Source organism: Eretmochelys imbricata, chromosome 25 (assembly GCF_965152235.1).
Source record: "Eretmochelys imbricata isolate rEreImb1 chromosome 25, rEreImb1.hap1, whole genome shotgun sequence".
Taxonomy (NCBI): domain Eukaryota; kingdom Metazoa; phylum Chordata; order Testudines; family Cheloniidae; genus Eretmochelys; species Eretmochelys imbricata.
Genome location: NC_135596.1, coordinates 1241819 through 1258706, shown reverse-complemented (window position 1 = coordinate 1258706; position 16888 = coordinate 1241819). Strand labels below are relative to the sequence as shown.

At 45.4% G+C, this 16888-nt stretch overlaps 1 protein-coding gene across 1 annotated transcript in view; it reads right to left on the bottom strand.

The window, feature by feature from the left end:
* LOC144257474 (ceramide synthase 4-like) overlaps positions 1–16403 on the bottom strand; it is a 73216-nt gene extending 56813 nt beyond the window's left edge. The window contains exon 1 of the mRNA XM_077805447.1: positions 16231–16403. Coding sequence (XP_077661573.1) covers positions 16231–16403 — 173 coding nt within the window. The remainder of the gene's footprint in view (positions 1–16230) is intronic.
* Positions 16404–16888: the final 485 nt, after the last annotated feature.

The window sequence follows — 16888 nt, the reverse complement described above, 5'->3', positions numbered from 1 at the left end:
GCCTAACTAATTCAGAGTGAACAGGAGCCAGTCTGGACTCTGCTGAGCCTGAGCTGTGGACTAAATATTCATTAATGCTTTATACAATAATAAGTGACCTGACACAATTACTGAGAGAGAGCAAGTGAATCAGGGCTGAAAGAATAACTGAAGCATTGCCTGGCCAAAAGTCAGCTCTCTAGAAAACAAATATCCTTCATGACTATTTTTAGTCTAAGAGTGGCCTTTGGGATTTGCTTTAAAAAATATTGCCAACTCATTGATTGAATAAGATTGTGGGCTTGAATCACGACTGCATTACTCCAGGCTTTGTTGGTGAAATCAACAGTTACACTGCCATAAAACTGGAGTAACAGTGTGGCCATAACTCAGGCCTAGTAATTGGTGTCAATTTTGAGGAAAAGGTGACTGAATTTGTTGACACAAGGGGACTGATCCAAAGCCAGCTGCACTCACTAGGAATCTGTCCATGAACTGCAGTGTGCTTTGGATCAGGCCAAAAGGAGAGAGATGATAATGGTCCTGCACAGGACACATGTAACCAGAGGTGCTGAAAGCCACCAACTCGTAGCTGCATGGCTCTCCCAAGCTTAATAGCTTTTTAAATAAAAGTTTTTCATGATTGCTAGCGTCACACTTGTGCATGTTCTCATATTCAAAATGGCCATCGTCTCCCATTCCTTTCAATGAGCCTGAAAAGAAGCTGCTCTCAGTCCACGTAGCAATCTTAGGGATATACATGGCCCCCTTTACCACAGTGTCTGAATGCCTCACAGTCTTCAACATATTTCCCTCACAATGCTCGTCAGGTAGGGCAGTGTCATTCCCACCTGTGATAAATATAAAGGGAAGGGTAAACCCCTTTGAAATCCCTCCTGGCCAGGGGAAAGCTCCTCTCACCTGTAAAGGGTTAAGAAGCTAAAGGTAACCTCGCTGGCACCTGACCAAAATGACCAATGAGGAGACAAGATACTTTCAAAAGCTGGGAGGAAGGAGAGAAACAAAGGGTCTGTGTCTGTCTGTAGTCGTCTTGGCCGGGGATAGACCAGGAATGGAGTCTTAGAACTTTTAGTAAGTAATCTAGCTAGGTATGTGTTAGATTATGATTTCTTTAAATGGCTGAGAAAAGAATTGTGCTGAATAGAATAACTATTTCTGTCTGTGTATCTTTTTTGTAACTTAAGGTTTTGCCTAGAGGGGTTCTCTATGTTTTTGAATCTAATTACCCTGTAAGATATCTACCATCCTGATTTTACAGGGGGGATTTCTTTATTTCTATTTACTTCTATTTTTTATTAAAAGTCTTCTTGTAAAAAACTGAATGCTTTTTCATTGTTCTCAGATCCAAGGGTTTGGGTTTGTGGTCACCTATGCAAATTGGTGAGGCTTTTTTTATCCAACATTTCCCAGGAAAGGGGGGGTGCAAGTGTTGGGAGGATTGTGCATTGTTCTTAAGATCCAAGGGTCTGGGTCTGGGTCTGTAGTCACCTAGGCAAATTGGTGAGGCTTTTTACCAAACCTTGTCCAGGAAGTGGGGTGCAGGGTTTTGGGAAGTATTTTGGGGGGAAAGACGCGTGCAAACAGCTCTTCCCCAGTAACCAGTATTAGTTTGGTGGTGGTAGCGGCCAGTCCAAGGACAACGGGTGGAATATTTTGTACCTTGGGGAAGTTTTGATCTAAGCTGGTAAAGATAAGCTTAGGAGGTTTTTCATGCAGGTCCCCACATCTGTACCCTAGAGTTCAGAGTGGGGGAGGAACCTTGACATGGTGGCATAGTGGTGGGATTAACCTGAAATCATTTTGAGATCCAGTTGAGATTTTTTGAACTAAAAATACAGATTTTAAAAAGGAATTTTTTTTTCCTGTGGAAAGGAAGTCCAGAAAGCAGCTTTGAAACTGAAAGCAGCTTGGTTTTTCTCTGCTTTGTGGCCAAGCAGAGACAAAAGGGGATTATCTTTGTGAATTGCAGGTTTTCTTTGCCTGGAGGCAGGGTACTTAACTCCTGCAGGGAAATTCACAGTCTTCCAACCCAGAGTTTTTTTTCTTTTCTTCCTAAAAGTAAATAGGGGGGGTGTGCTCTACCCATTTGCCTGGAGACAAAAGTGGCAGGGTTTTTTTTTTTAGGATTTTGATTTTTTTGTTTTACAAGGAGCACAGGTTTGAAAAGAAATTTTTTTTTCTTTGGGCTGGGTAAGCAGGTTTCCAAGTAGTTGGAGGTTTTTTGCTTTAATTTGGGCCCAGAGCAGAGACAAGGGAATTGTCTTTTTCTGTAGGCTGACAATCACTATCAGAGAATAGGTATTCTATTCCAGCACAGCAAAATTTTACAGCCAAGTTTTGTTTGTTTATTTCTAAACCTCGGGTGTAAAGTTAGTTAAAAACAGAGAGGTTAGAATGGCAAAATCCGCGGCTCGACTACAGCTCAAATTAGCCAAATTTCAGGCTGAGAAAAGACAAAGGGAACATGAAAGACAGATAGAACTCATGCGGCTGAAGAAGGAACAAGAAAGGGAGGCAGAACAACACCAAGCAGCTGCTCACAGGAGAGCTATGGAAGCGAGGGACAAAGAACTGGAGGAGAAGGAAAAAGAGAGGAAGTATGTGGAGGAGATGGAGAAGATAAAGGCTCAGCAGAATATCCCAACAAACCCTAGTAATCCTTCTCCAAGTACCACTTCCCATCCCAGAAAGTTCCCCACCTACAAGGCAGGTTTCAGAGTAACAGCCGTGTTAGTCTGTATTCGCAAAAAGAAAAGGAGTACTTGTGGCACCTTAGAGACTAACCAATTTATTTGAGCATGAGCTTTCGTGAGCTACAGCTCACTTCATCAGATGCATACCGTGGAAACTGCAGCAGACTTTATATATACACAGAGAATATGAAACAGTACCTCCTCCCACCCCACTGTCCTGCTGGTAATAGCTTGTCTAAAGTAATCGTCAGGTTAGGCCATTTCCAGCACAAATCCAGGTTTTCTCACCCTCCACCCCCCCACACAAATTCACTCTCCTGCTGGTGATAGCCCATCCAAAGTGACAACTCTTTACACAATGTGCATGATAATGAAGTTAGGCCATTTCCTGCACAAATCCAGGTTCTCTCACTCCCTCACCCCCCTCCAAAAACCCACCCCCATACACACACAGACTCACTCTCCTGCTGGTAATAGCTCGTCCAAACTGACCACTCTCCAAGTTTAAATCCAAGTTAAACCAGAACATCTGGGGGGGGGGGGTGTAGGAAAAAACAAGAGGAAATAGGCTACCTTGCATAATGACTTAGCCACTCCCAGTCTCTATTTAAGCCTAAATTAATAGTATCCAATTTGCAAATGAATTCCAATTCAGCAGTTTCTCGCTGGAGTCTGGATTTGAAGTTTTTTTGTTTTAAGATAGCGACCTTCATGTCTGTGATTGCGTGACCAGAGAGATTGAAGTGTTCTCCGACTGGTTTATGAATGTTATAATTCTTGACATCTGATTTGTGTCCATTTATTCTTTTACGTAGAGACTGTCCAGTTTGACCGATGTACATGGCAGAGGGGCATTGCTGGCACATGATGGCATAAATCACATTGGTGGATGTGCAGGTGAATGAGCCTCTGATAGTGTGGCTGATGTTATTAGGCCCTGTGATGGTGTCCCCTGAATAGATATGTGGGCACAATTGGCAACGGGCTTTGTTGCAAGGATAAGTTCCTGGGTTAGTGGTTCTGTTGTGTGGTATGTGGTTGTTGGTGAGTATTTGCTTCAGGTTGCGGGGCTGTCTGTAGGCAAGGACTGGCCTGTCTCCCAAGATTTGTGAGAGTATTGGGTCATCCTTTAGGATAGGTTGTAGATCCTTAATAATGCGTTGGAGGGGTTTTAGTTGGGGGCTGAAGGTGACGGCTAGTGGAGTTCTGTTATTTTCTTTGTTAGGCCTGTCCTGTAGTAGGTAACTTCTGGGAACTCTTCTGGCTCTATCAATCTGTTTCTTTACTTCCGCAGGTGGGTATTGTAGTTGTAAGAAAGCTTGACAGAGATCTTGTAGGTGTTTGTCTCTGTCTGAGGGGTTGGAGCAAATGCGGTTGTATCGCAGAGCTTGGCTGTAGACGATGGATCGTGTGGTGTGGTCAGGGTGAAAGCTGGAGGCATGCAGGTAGGAATAGCGGTCAGTAGGTTTCCGGTATAGGGTGGTGTTTATGTGACCCGCTATCACCAGCAGGAGAGTGAATTTGTGTGGGGGGGTGGAGGGTGAGAAAACCTGGATTTGTGCTGGAAATGGCCTAACCTGACGATTACTTTAGATAAGCTATTACCAGCAGGACAGTGGGGTGGGAGGAGGTACTGTTTCATATTCTCTGTGTATATATAAAGTCTGCTGCAGTTTCCACGGTATGCATCTGATGAAGTGAGCTGTAGCTCACGAAAGCTCATGCTCAAATAAATTGGTTAGTCTCTAAGGTGCCACAAGTCGACCTACAAGGCAGTCGATGATACTGAGGCCTTCCTAGAAAACTTCGAAAGGGCCTGCCTTGGGTACAACATCTCTACTGACCAATACATGGTAGAGCTGAGGCTGCAGCTCAGTGGACCCTTAGCTGAGGTGGCAGCTGAAATGCCTAAAGAACACATGAACAAGTATGAACTGTTTAAATCCAAGGCGAGAGTCAGAATGGGGATAACACCCGAGCAGTCTCATCGGAGGTTCAGAGCCCTAAGGTGAAAACCAGACATGTCATTTACCCGACATGCCTACCACATTGTGAAACATTGGGATGCCTGGATATCAGGAGCAAGTGTTGAATCTCCAGTAAATTTGCCCTTCCTAATGCAAATGGAACAATTCTTTGAGGGTGTTCCTGAGGAAATAGAAAGATACATCCTAGATGGGAAACCCAAAACTGTAATTGAGGCAGGAGAGATTGGAGCCAGATGGGTGGAGGTGGCAGAGAAGAAGAAAACTGGTCGCAGTTGGAGCGGAGACCAGAAGGGACCACCCCAGACCACACCCTATTACCGGGGGCCGCCCAAAGCCCCACCTACCTCCCAAAGAACCCTCCAGACCCCTTATCGTCCCACCACCCCGTTCTCCAGCAACCCTCCTCGCCCCAGTGACCCGTCAGCTGGACAATGTTTTAAGTGTAACGAGCTGGGGCATGTAAAGGCCAACTGCCCCAAGAACCCCAACAGATTACAGTTCATTGCACCGGAATCACACCAGAGGTCCACAGGCCCAGATACCTCCCAGATACCCTTGGAGCGGAGGGAAACTGTGAGTGTGGGCAGGAAGAAGGTCACCGCGTGGAGGGACACTGGAGCACAAGTGTCAGCTATCCATGCTTCCTTAGTGGACCCCAATTTAATCAACCCAGAGATCCAAGTGACGATTCAACCCTTCAAGTCCAACTCTTTCAATTTGCCTACAGCCAAGTTGCCTGTCCAGTACAAGGGCTGGTCAGGAATGTGGACTTTTGCAGTCTATGATGATTATCCCATCCCCATGCTGTTGGGGGAAGACTTGGCCAATCATGTGAAGCAGGCCAAGAGGGTGGGAATGGTCACCCGCAGCCAGGCTAAACAAGCCGTGAGGCCTAGCTCTGTTCCGGAAACTTCTATCAGGACCCGGTCAGAGGTGATGGACCCGGACCCCAGGCCAATGTCTGCAACAGCAGTAGTGGATCCAGTCCCAGAGACCCAGACGGAACCAGTCCCAGAACCGGAACCAGCCGAACAACCAACACCAGACCCCGTGTCAGCACTGAATCCAGTACTTGCAACCTCAACACCAGAGGGCCCCACCGACCCTGAACTGGCAGCAGCCGATAACCCTACACAAGAGGCTCAGCCGGAGCCTGAATCCCAACATAGTGCACCAGCGGAGAGCGGTTCACAGTCAACAGAAACAGCTCCATCCCCTATATCGCTTCCAGAGGGACCAAGCCTAGGTCCACAATCCAATGAGGAACTGATGTCCCCAGCATCAAGAGAACAGTTCCAGACTGAACAGGAAGCAGATGAAAGCCTCCAGAGAGCTTGGACGGCGGCACGGAGCAACCCACCGCCTCTCAGCTCTTCTAATCGATCCAGGTTTGTTGTAGAAAGAGGACTTTTATACAAGGAAACTCTTTCTGGTGGACACCAGGAAGACTGGCATCCTCAGAGACAGTTGGTAGTTCCAACTAAATACCGGGCCAAGCTCTTGAGCTTAGCCCATGATCACCCTAGTGGCCATGCTGGGATGAACAGGACCAAAGACCGTTTGGGGGGATCATTCCACTGGGAGGGAATGGGCAAGGATGTTTCTACCTATGTCCAGTCTTGTGAGGTGTGCCAAAGAGTGGGAAAACCCCAAGACCAGGTCAAAGCCCCTATCCAGCCACTCCCCATCATTGAAGTTCCATTTCAGCGAGTAGCTGTGGATATTCTGGGTCCTTTTCCGAAAAAGACACCCAGAGGAAAGCAGTACATACTGACTTTCATGGATTTTGCCACCCGATGCCCGGAAGCAGTAGCTCTAAGCAACACCAGGGCTAAAAGTGTGTGCCAGGCACTAGCAGACATTTTTGCCAGGGTAGGTTGGCCCTCTGACATCCTCACAGATGCAGGGACTAATTTCCTGGCAGGAACTATGAAAAACCTTTGGGAAGCTCATGGGGTAAATCACTTGGTTGCCACTCCTTACCACCATCAAACAAATGGCATGGTGGAGAAGTTTAATGGAACTTTGGGGGCCATGATACGTAAATTCGTAAATGAGCACTCCAATGATTGGGACCTAGTGTTGCAGCAGTTGCTCTTTGCCTACAGAGCTGTACCACATCCCAGTTTAGGGTTTTCCCCATTTGAACTTGTATATGGCCGTGAGGTTAAGGGGCCATTGCAGTTGGTGAAGCAGCAATGGGAGGGATTTACACCTTCTCCAGGAACTAACATTCTGGACTTTGTAACCAACCTACAAAACACCCTCCGAACCTCTTTAGCCCTTGCTAAAGAAAACTTACAGGATGCTCAAAAAGAGCAAAAAGCCTGGTATGATAAACATGCCAGAGAGCGTTCCTTCAAAGTAGGAGACCAGGTCATGGTCTTAAAGGCGCTCCAGGCCCATAAAATGGAAGCATCGTGGGAAGGGCCATTCATGGTCCAGGAGCGCCTGGGAGCTGTTAATTATCTCATAGCATTCCCCACCTCCAACCGAAAGCCTAAGGTGTACCATATTAATTCTCTAAAGCCCTTTTATTCCAGAGAATTAAAGGTTTGTCAGTTTACAGCCCACGGAGGAAACGATGCTGAGTGGCCCGAAGGTGTCTACTACGAAGGGAAAAGTGCTGGTGGTGTGGAAGAGGTGAACCTCTCCATGACCCTTGGGCGTATGCAGCGACAGCAGATCCAGGAGCTGTGCACTAGCTACGCGCCAACGTTCTCAGCCACCCCAGGACTGACTGAACAGGCATACCACTCCATTGACACAGGTAATGCTCACCCAATTAGGGTCCAACCTTACCCGGTGTCTCCTCAAGCTAAAACTGCTATGGAACGGGAGATCCAGGATATGTTACAGATGGGTGTAATCCGCCCCTCTGAAAGTGCATGGGCATCTCCAGTGGTTCTAGTTCCCAAACCAGATGGGGAAATACGTTTTTGCGTGGACTACCGTAAGCTAAATGCTGTAACTCGCCCAGACAACTATCCAATGCCACGCACAGATGAACTATTAGAGAAACTGGGACGGGCCCAGTTCATCTCTACCTTGGACTTAACCAAGGGGTACTGGCAGGTACCGCTAGATGAATCTGCCAAGGAAAGGTCAGCCTTCATCACACATCTCGGGCTGTATGAATTTAATGTACTCCCTTTCGGGCTGCGAAATGCACCCGCCACTTTCCAAAGACTTGTAGATGGTCTCCTAGCGGGATTAGGAGAATATGCAGTCACCTACCTTGATGACATGGCCATATTTTCGGATTCCTGGGCAGACCACCTGGAACATCTACAAAAAGTCCTTGAGCACATAAGGGAGGCAGGACTAACTGTTAAGGCTAAGAAGTGTCAAATAGGCCTAAACAGAGTGACTTACCTTGGACACCAGGTGGGTCAAGGAACTATCAGCCCCCTACAGGCCAAAGTGGATGCTATCCAAAAGTGGCCTGTCCCAAAGTCAAAGAAACAGGTTCAATCCTTCTTAGGCTTGGCCGGTTATTACAGACGATTTGTACCACACTACAGCCAAATCGCTGCCCCACTGACAGACCTAACCAAAAAGAAACAGCCAAATGCTGTTCAGTGGACCGGAAAGTGTCAGAAGGCCTTTAACAAGATTAAAGCGACACTCATGTCTGACCCTGTACTAAGGGCCCCAGACTTTGACAAACCATTCCTAGTAACCACAGATGCATCCGAGTGTGGTGTGGGAGCAGTTTTAATGCAGAAAGGACCTGATCAAGAATTCCACCCTGTAGTGTTTCTCAGCAAAAAACTGTCTGAGAGGGAAAGCAACTGGTCAGTCACTGAAAAAGAATGTTACGCCATTGTCTATGCTCTGGAAAAGCTACGCCCATATGTTTGGGGACGGCGTTTCCACCTGCAAACCGACCATGCTGCACTGAAGTGGCTTCACACCATCAAGGAAACTAACAAAAAACTTCTTCGGTGGAGTTTAGCTCTCCAAGATTTTGATTTCGACATCCAACACATCTCAGGAGCTTCTAACAAAGTGGCTGATGCACTCTCCCGTGAAAGTTTCCCAGAATCAACTGGTTAAAATCATCCTTGAGATGTGGAAAATATTGTTAGTCTTTATGTACTTGGTAGTATATTTAGAGATGCATGTGTCTTATTAACTCTGTTTTTCCTAGAGTTCCAGGAAGAAATCCCAGCCAGTGTTTCACCCTAGCTGAGATTTGGGGGGCGTGTCATAAATATAAAGGGAAGGGTAAACCCCTTTGAAATCCCTCCTGGCCAGGGGAAAGCTCCTTTCACCTGTAAAGGGTTAAGAAGCTAAAGGTAACCTCGCTGGCACCTGACCAAAATGACCAATGAGGAGACAAGATACTTTCAAAAGCTGGGGAGGAGGGAGAGAAACAAAGGGTCTGTGTCTGTCTGTAGTCATCTTGGCCGGGGATAGACCAGGAATGGAGTCTTAGAACTTTTAGTAAGTAATCTAGCTAGGTATGTGTTAGATTATGATTTCTTTAAATGGCTGAGAAAAGAATTGTGCTGAATAGAATAACTATTTCTGTCTGTGTATCTTTTTTGTAACTTAAGGTTTTGCCTAGAGGGGTTCTCTATGTTTTTGAATCTAATTACCCTGTAAGATATCTACCATCCTGATTTTACAGGGGGGATTTCTTTATTTCTATTTACTTCTATTTTTTATTAAAAGTCTTCTTGTAAAAAACTGAATGCTTTTTCATTGTTCTCAGATCCAAGGGTTTGGGTTTGTGGTCACCTATGCAAATTGGTGAGGCTTTTTTATCCAACATTTCCCAGGAAAGGGCGGGTGCAAGTGTTGGGAGGCTTGTTCATTGTTCTTAAGATCCAAGGGTCTGGGTCTGTAGTCACCTAGGCAAATTGGTGAGGCTTTTTACCAAACCTTGTCCAGGAAGTGGGGTGCAAGGTTTTGGGAAGTATTTTGGGGGGAAAGACGCGTGCAAACAGCTCTTCCCCAGTAACCAGTATTAGTTTGGTGGTGGTAGCAGCCAGTCCAAGGACAACGGGTGGAATATTTTGTACCTTGGGGAAGTTTTGATCTAAGCTGGTAAAGATAAGCTTAGGAGGTTTTTCATGCAGGTCCCCACATCTGTACCCTAGAGTTCAGAGTGGGGGAGGAACCTTGACACCACCATTTAACAGACAGGGACCTGAAGCCTGGAGAGCTAGATCCACAAAGGGAATTAGGCATTGCGACACTGAGCATTTTAGGAGCCTGCCTGCTCAGTGGAATCCACAGTCCCTAACTGGGCGCCCAGGCTCTCTATACAATTCATGGGGAGAGTTGGTGCCTAAGGCTATGTCTACACTTGCCATTTAAAGCACAAAAAGTCCCTTTTCTGCCCAAAAACCACAGGAGCGTCTACACTTGTTAATGACTTTTTGCAGTGAAACTCAGAAGTTTCACCACAAAAAGAAAACCACCTTCAAGAGACGCATACAGCTCTTTCCACTGTTCTTTTTGTGCTGTTGTGAAAGTGAAGACACATTCTACCTGTGTAAAAAGAAAAGGAGTACTTGTGGCACCTTGGAGACTAACCAATTTATTTGAGCATGAGCTTTCGTGAGCTACAGCTCACTTCATCGGATGTAGCTCATGAAAGCTCATGCTCAAATAAATTGGTTAGTCTCTAAGGTGCCACAAGTCCTCCTTTTCTACCTGTGTAAACACCTTCTGGACTCCAGAGGATATCCCAGAGTTCCAAAAGTGACCACTCTGACCAGAATCTCCGCAGCTGTGATGCCAGGTAAACGGATGTCCGCCCCTCCTCCTGTGAACCCTGGGAAGTTTGAAACTCCCTTTCCCTTTGCTTGTAGATGTGAGAAAGAAGCCAGACAGCAGGGTTTTTTTTTAAAAAAAAATGCCTTGAAAGAAACAAGAAAGTAACGGGGCTGCTGGGACATGAAGCAGGGCAGCACAGGGCACTGAGCAGGGACCCAGAATGCCTTCCGCTCACCCACCCCTTCCCACAAGATCTATCAAGAGAGCTGCACTGTGGGATAGCTGCCCTATAGCGCTGCTCTCATCAGTGATGGAAATGCTGCTACTGTAAACATTCTCTGGTGCCTGAGAAATTAAGTGAGTACACAAACCAGCGCTTTTCTTTCACTGGTGAAACTTACAGCGCAAAAGCTCTGCAAGTGTAGACATATCCTGAGAGTGGGATTCCCTGAGGCCAGTATGCTGATCAGGGAGTCAGCGGGGTGGGGCCTCTCCCTTAAGGTAATTAGGCACTTAACTCTGGGTGAGAGGGAGACAGTTCTCTTGACTTGGAATTCTCAGTCATGAACCCTCTCTTGGCTTTCAGTTGTTACTCAGCCAGCTCATTTCAGTTTAAAATGTTTTGTTTAAGTTTTTGAAACTGAAAAACTGAACTAAAATTTAAAAAAACTGAAATGACATATTAAGTCAAAACAAAAATTTACATTTGGAATCAATTAGAAGCTTCCTGCAAGAAAAATTATTTCAAACACAGCTGATAAGTTGTTAAGAGAAAGAGTGCCATCTACTGGCACATAGTATGTAGCATTGTTAATAAATTAGTAGATTTTGCATAGCAAATAACTTCCTGATTAAGTAGCTCTTACCAACTGGTGCCTGCTTGAGTGCATTATAAAGAACGAGGCTGAAGGCCAAGTGCCTTTGTAGCTTACTCATGTGCACCTGGAGTGGCTCATTGCTATTTGAGTATGGGCTGGAAACTTAACTTTTCTTTTAAAAATAAACAATTTTGTGGCTTCATGCAACATATCGTTCCACTGTGAAAAGTAGTGCCTAGTAAAAGGAAAACAGACAATAGTGTGGAAATGTTATAAACATCTTTGCTCTGCTGTTCTGAATAGTATAATTTTTTTTCTGGCCTCTTTCCTTTTTCTTTTCTCCAGTTCACTGTGGCATTTGGACCTATCCCCCTGTGATGAAGTGGGTTTTTCCCCTTATGTTGTATGTGAGCATATGTGAGTCTTATTGTTTTGCATGAACACTGTGTGTACCTCAGTTTCCCTGTGCCTTACACCAATGCCTAGGTGGTCAGAATAAGGGTGTGTGACTTTTGTTGAGACCCTCAGGGACAGGTGAGGTTCCTCCAGCTGCCTGCCTGTAAGCAATGGCAGATGCCTTTCATAACCTGAGAACCAGGACGGAGATGAGAGCAGGTGACACTTTCCCAGGGAAGCAAGACAAAGACCAGAGATGGGGCAACTGGTATGTTGGAGGTTGGGCTGCTGGAATCGAGTCTGTCTACTATTTGGGACTCAGAGTGAGGAGTCCAGGGCGCCAGGACCTAAATCCCCCCCAATATGGCCTTTGATGAAAGTTCCTGATTTCTGTTCTAACAAGCTCTGTTCTATGCTATGTTCCTTTCGACTAATAAATCTTCTGTGTCACACGCTGGCTGAGAGTCACTGCTGACTGCGAAGTTGAAGTGTGGGGCCTCTCTGGCTCCCCCAGGGGTCCCATCCAGGTGGACCCGCTGCAGAAAATGCACAGTGAGAGCAGGGTGCTGAATAGTCCAAGGTCAGACCCAGGAAGGCTGTAGTCAAAAAGGCTTTTTGCTCTGGACAACGTGCCCTCAGGGGAGTCATGCTACTCAGAGTCCTGTCTGGCTTCATACAGAGCAGTTCCAGAGCACCAGGCCTGTGACATCATGACACCCTCACCAACACTCCATCACAAGAAGCATGGCTCCACTTTCAGGAGCAGTTTCTGGCCCAGCAACCAGTTGCAGTGACTAGCTCTCTTCTTTCCCACCACCCCATTTGTCAAACTATCTGGAGTTGCTCAAGTGCAGGGATACCAACCTCAGGGCAGATTGTTACAAACCAGCACACAAACCCCAAAGTGACTGTGAGTTCTATACTTTAATTTCACCAACCAAGTATCAAGTGTGAACCCCTTAAGTACTATACCAGCCTTAACATGGAGTCACAGACAGTCCCATTGGGCACTATGGTGTGTCTTGCCACCTAGGCAACCTGCCTTTGTGAAAGATGGTTCCTTACACCAAAAGTCACCACAATATTCAAGTTACCCCCAGTCCCAAAGCATTGATCACTTACTCCAGGTCAAGTGCACCTCAGATCTCACACCAAAGGCAAGGTTCATAGCCAACCCTATAATAAACTAACTAAGATTAATTAACTAGGAAAAGAACTAAGCGAGTTCTTTACAAGGTTAAAGCAAGTAAACATACACACACCAATGAGTTACGGTCTTAGGTTCCAAAAGATGGTAGAAGCTCTATAATAATCAAGGGCCAACCCAGGCTGAGCAGCTGGGGATCCTTTGCTTATGCTTAGAAATCTTGCCCTCTCAAAGTCTAAGCAGCATAGAGACTCAGTTTTTTTCTGTCTGGGAGTTTTATTCCCTTCCTCCAGAGTTCAAGCTGATGGGATAAGTCCCCATGCACATTTCCTCTTCATGGGTGTGGGGGGAGCAATCAACAAAGTATTTTGTCCTCTGATGTTCCACACTGGTTTGTCTGATGTCTATGGGCCTTCTTTTGTTCGACAGGAGATAACACTTCCTGTGGCAAACCAGTATTTCACACTGGGTAATGCTTCTCTCCTGATGGGAGGATTTACAGTTTCAGAGCAAACACTTTTACAATTACAGAGCAAACACTTAAATATTACCTTATAACATGGGACACAGATAAATGCAGGCAGCAACTTACAAGAATTTCATAAAGTCTAAACACTAAGTGCATTTTTATAAATCTATTTTACCAATGCTAACGCAGAGGTGAGCCAACTGGTTTCCAACTATGCATTTGTCAGTGTTCAATTGAGGCCTAGGGGCCTTGGCATAAATTGGCACCTAGTCTGGCAGCGTCACACCATCCACACAAGGCACTTTATTATCTTTGTCCTCACCCTCAGGCCCTGTTAGGGTTTCCTTGCCACTTTGAACTTTGAGGTACAGATGTGAGGACTCGCATGAAAGACCCCTGAAGCTTATATTTTACCAGCTTAGGTTAAAACTTTCCCAAGGTACAATTTCTTTTCTTGTCCTTGGACGGTATTGCTACCACCACTAAGTGATTTACACAAAAATTTAGGAAAAGGGTCACTTGGAGTCCCTATTCCCCCAAAATATTCCCCCAAGCCCCTTTACCTGCTTTCCTGGGGAGACTTGAGAATAATGTGAATACTGACCAGACCCTTTGTTTTTAGGACACTGAAAATTAATTAGGTTTTTAAAGTAAGAACTTATTTAAAGAAAAAGTAAGGCCGTATTTAACAAAAAGGGCTCAAGGGATTTTTTTCAGGTGTTTCAGTGCTGAAATCCCAGCTTTGTAATGCTGTTAATTACATCATCAGAAAGGCCCAAATGGCCAATGATTTTTAAGATCTGGGCCTGTGTGTCCAGAAATCATCCCTATGGGACTTGGCCTGGTCCATATAGTTGGGTATGGGTAGAGGTGTGATTTTTTTTTACTATTCCCACTGACTAGTGTGGTTGTAGTTATTCTGGTATAAAGGTGTCTGATAACTGGGTTGTTCCCCCTCCTGTACAGGACTAGCTATACTGATATAAAGCAACTTTATGCCAATATAACTGCACGCATGCTAGGGAATTGTGCCAGGAGGAGCAGAGGTGAGGCTGTGGGGGCAGAACTTATGGATGTGGGGATTGGGGTAGCTGAACAGAGGGGCTAGGGTGTGAATTGAGGAGAGCTGAACTGATGGGAGGTGAGGGCTGGGTGGACTGCTGAGGGCTCAATGGAGAGGTTGGGAGCTGAACTGATGAGGGGTGGGGACTGGATGAGGTAGAATTAATTGCTAGGCAGGGGACAGACAGATGTGGAGATGAGACGTCCTTCAGCAGGGGCCAAAAGCACCTACCCAATACATGTGGGAGAGTGGGCAGCCCGGATTTTCTACGCAAAAGAATAAATGGACACAAATCTGACATCAGGAAACATAACATTCAAAAACCAGTAGGAGAACACTTCAACCTCTCTGGTCACTCAATAACAGACTTAAAGATGGCAATTTTGCAACAGAAAAACAGACACCAATGAGAAACTGCTGAACGTGAATTGATTTGCAAACTAGATACCATTAACTCAGGCTTGAATAGAGACTGGGAGTGGCTGGCTCATTACACAAATTGAATCTATTTCCCATGTTAAGCATCCTCACACTCTTGTCAACTGTCTGAAGTGGGCCATCTTGATTATCACTACAAAAGTTTTTTTCTCCTGATGATAATAGCTCATCTTAATTAATTAGACTCTTAGAGTTGGTCTGGCAACTTCCACCTTTTCATATTCTCTGTATGTATATATATCCTCTTACTATATGCTCCATTCTATGCATCTGATGAAGTGGGCTGTAGCCCACAAAAGCTTATGCTCCAATAAATATTTTAGTCTCTAAGGTGCCACAAGTACGCCTGTTCTTTTTGCTAAGTTTTTCAAATGCACATTTGAAACTAATTTTCCCTATGTGGGAAGTTCGAAACATAGCAAACCAGCCAAGTGATCTGAAATTTGGGGAAACTTTTTTTTAAAAGATCCCATTTTTAATACATTTTAGCTCTTAAACTCTTAAGTAAAATGTTAAATTGAAAACTTCAGCAAATCAAATCTTTAGTTACAGATAATCTGACAAAAGTTTGGGGAAAATACATTGTATTCTTCAGAGAAAACAAAGTGGTTGACTGGAAATGGAAAAACTACTTTAAGTGAAAAATTGAACCTAAACTTAATGTCCTTCTCATGTGTTCCAATAAAAAGTTTTACATATTGCTGAGCAGCAGTGGCTAAAGCAATTTTGTTGAAACTTGGCTTATTTTGTTAATCTCATTGTAATCAAAGGAATAAATTGAGTTTGAAGGAAATGTCAATGGCTCTGAAGTTAGTGGCATTATATTTTTCATGCATGCAAAATTATGACTTTCTGCTAGGTTTCTTTAGATTACGTTGTTTAGTCTATACTTTAGATCAGTGGTTCTCAAACTGTGGGTTGGGATCCCAAAGTGGGTCACAACGTTGTTTTAATGGGGTCGCTAGGGCTGGTGTTTAGACTTATTGGGGCCCGAGGCCAAAGCCCGAGCCCTGCCGCCTGTGGCCGAAGCCAAAGCCCGAATTGCACCCCCTGGGGCCAAAGCCCAAAGACTCAGATTACAGGCCCCCCACCCGGGGTGGAAGCCCTTGGGCTCTGGCTTTGCCTCCCACCCCTCTGCCTGAGGCGGTGGAGCTCCAGCGGGCTCAGGCTTCAGTCCCCACTCCTGGGGTTGTGAAGTCATTTTTGTTGTCAGAAGGAGGTCACGGTGCAATGAAGTTTGAGAATCCCTGCTTTACATCAATGAGGTGCATATGCACAATAGACTTTGCTGTTCAGTTTCTATGTTGACTGTAAACAGCTTCGAACACTAGGGTTGTTTGACTAACTTTAACTTAATATAAACTTCTGAGGACTCAGTTCTGCCATTCAGTCACCACCAAGCAGTGGAAAGGGAGAGTGCCTGAAGAAAAACTAGCAGTAAAATGCGAGATGGATCAAGTACGTGCAATGGGGAAAAAACTGGCTTACCTTTGAAAGAGGTATCGGACACCAACTAAGAGCAGGGCATAGGGAATGATGTTCAGGAGATCTCGAGGTTTGGGGTATGAGATACTCCCAGATTCCTTCATGTCCTCCCAGGTGAATCCTGGTGGGAACCAGTATTCGTGCCACCAAAACCATTTACCTAGAGACAGCACCATCCTAGATGGAACAGAAAACAGCATGAGCTGTGGCTACACCAGGTCACACAATCACCGGCAGTGAGACAGGAGGTATTACTGTATGGGAATGTAACAACCAACCATCCTTTTAAAGGAAAACAGGCGGGTGCAGTCAGCTCCCAACACACTGTTGAGCCAGCAGTAGATTTTTATCAGACAGACCCTTTATAGAAAATTATTGGCTCAAGACCTAAAATGCTTGAGGTGCATCACTCATGCGCCCTGATTTTGGCAGAACCAGGCTATCATTATCCCCAGCATGAGCAAAGGGGCATTGATACAATAACCCTCACTCTCTAGAACAGCATACCCCAAACTTTTTTGAAAGCTAAGACCCCCCCACCTCTTCAACGCCTCTGTGTTAGCAGGACAGCAAGGGGGACTTGAACTTCTGCTGTTCTGTGCTTCCCCTGCCCCCAAAACTCCCCGAGAGGCACACCCAGCTCTTTGGGACCTGTTGTTCT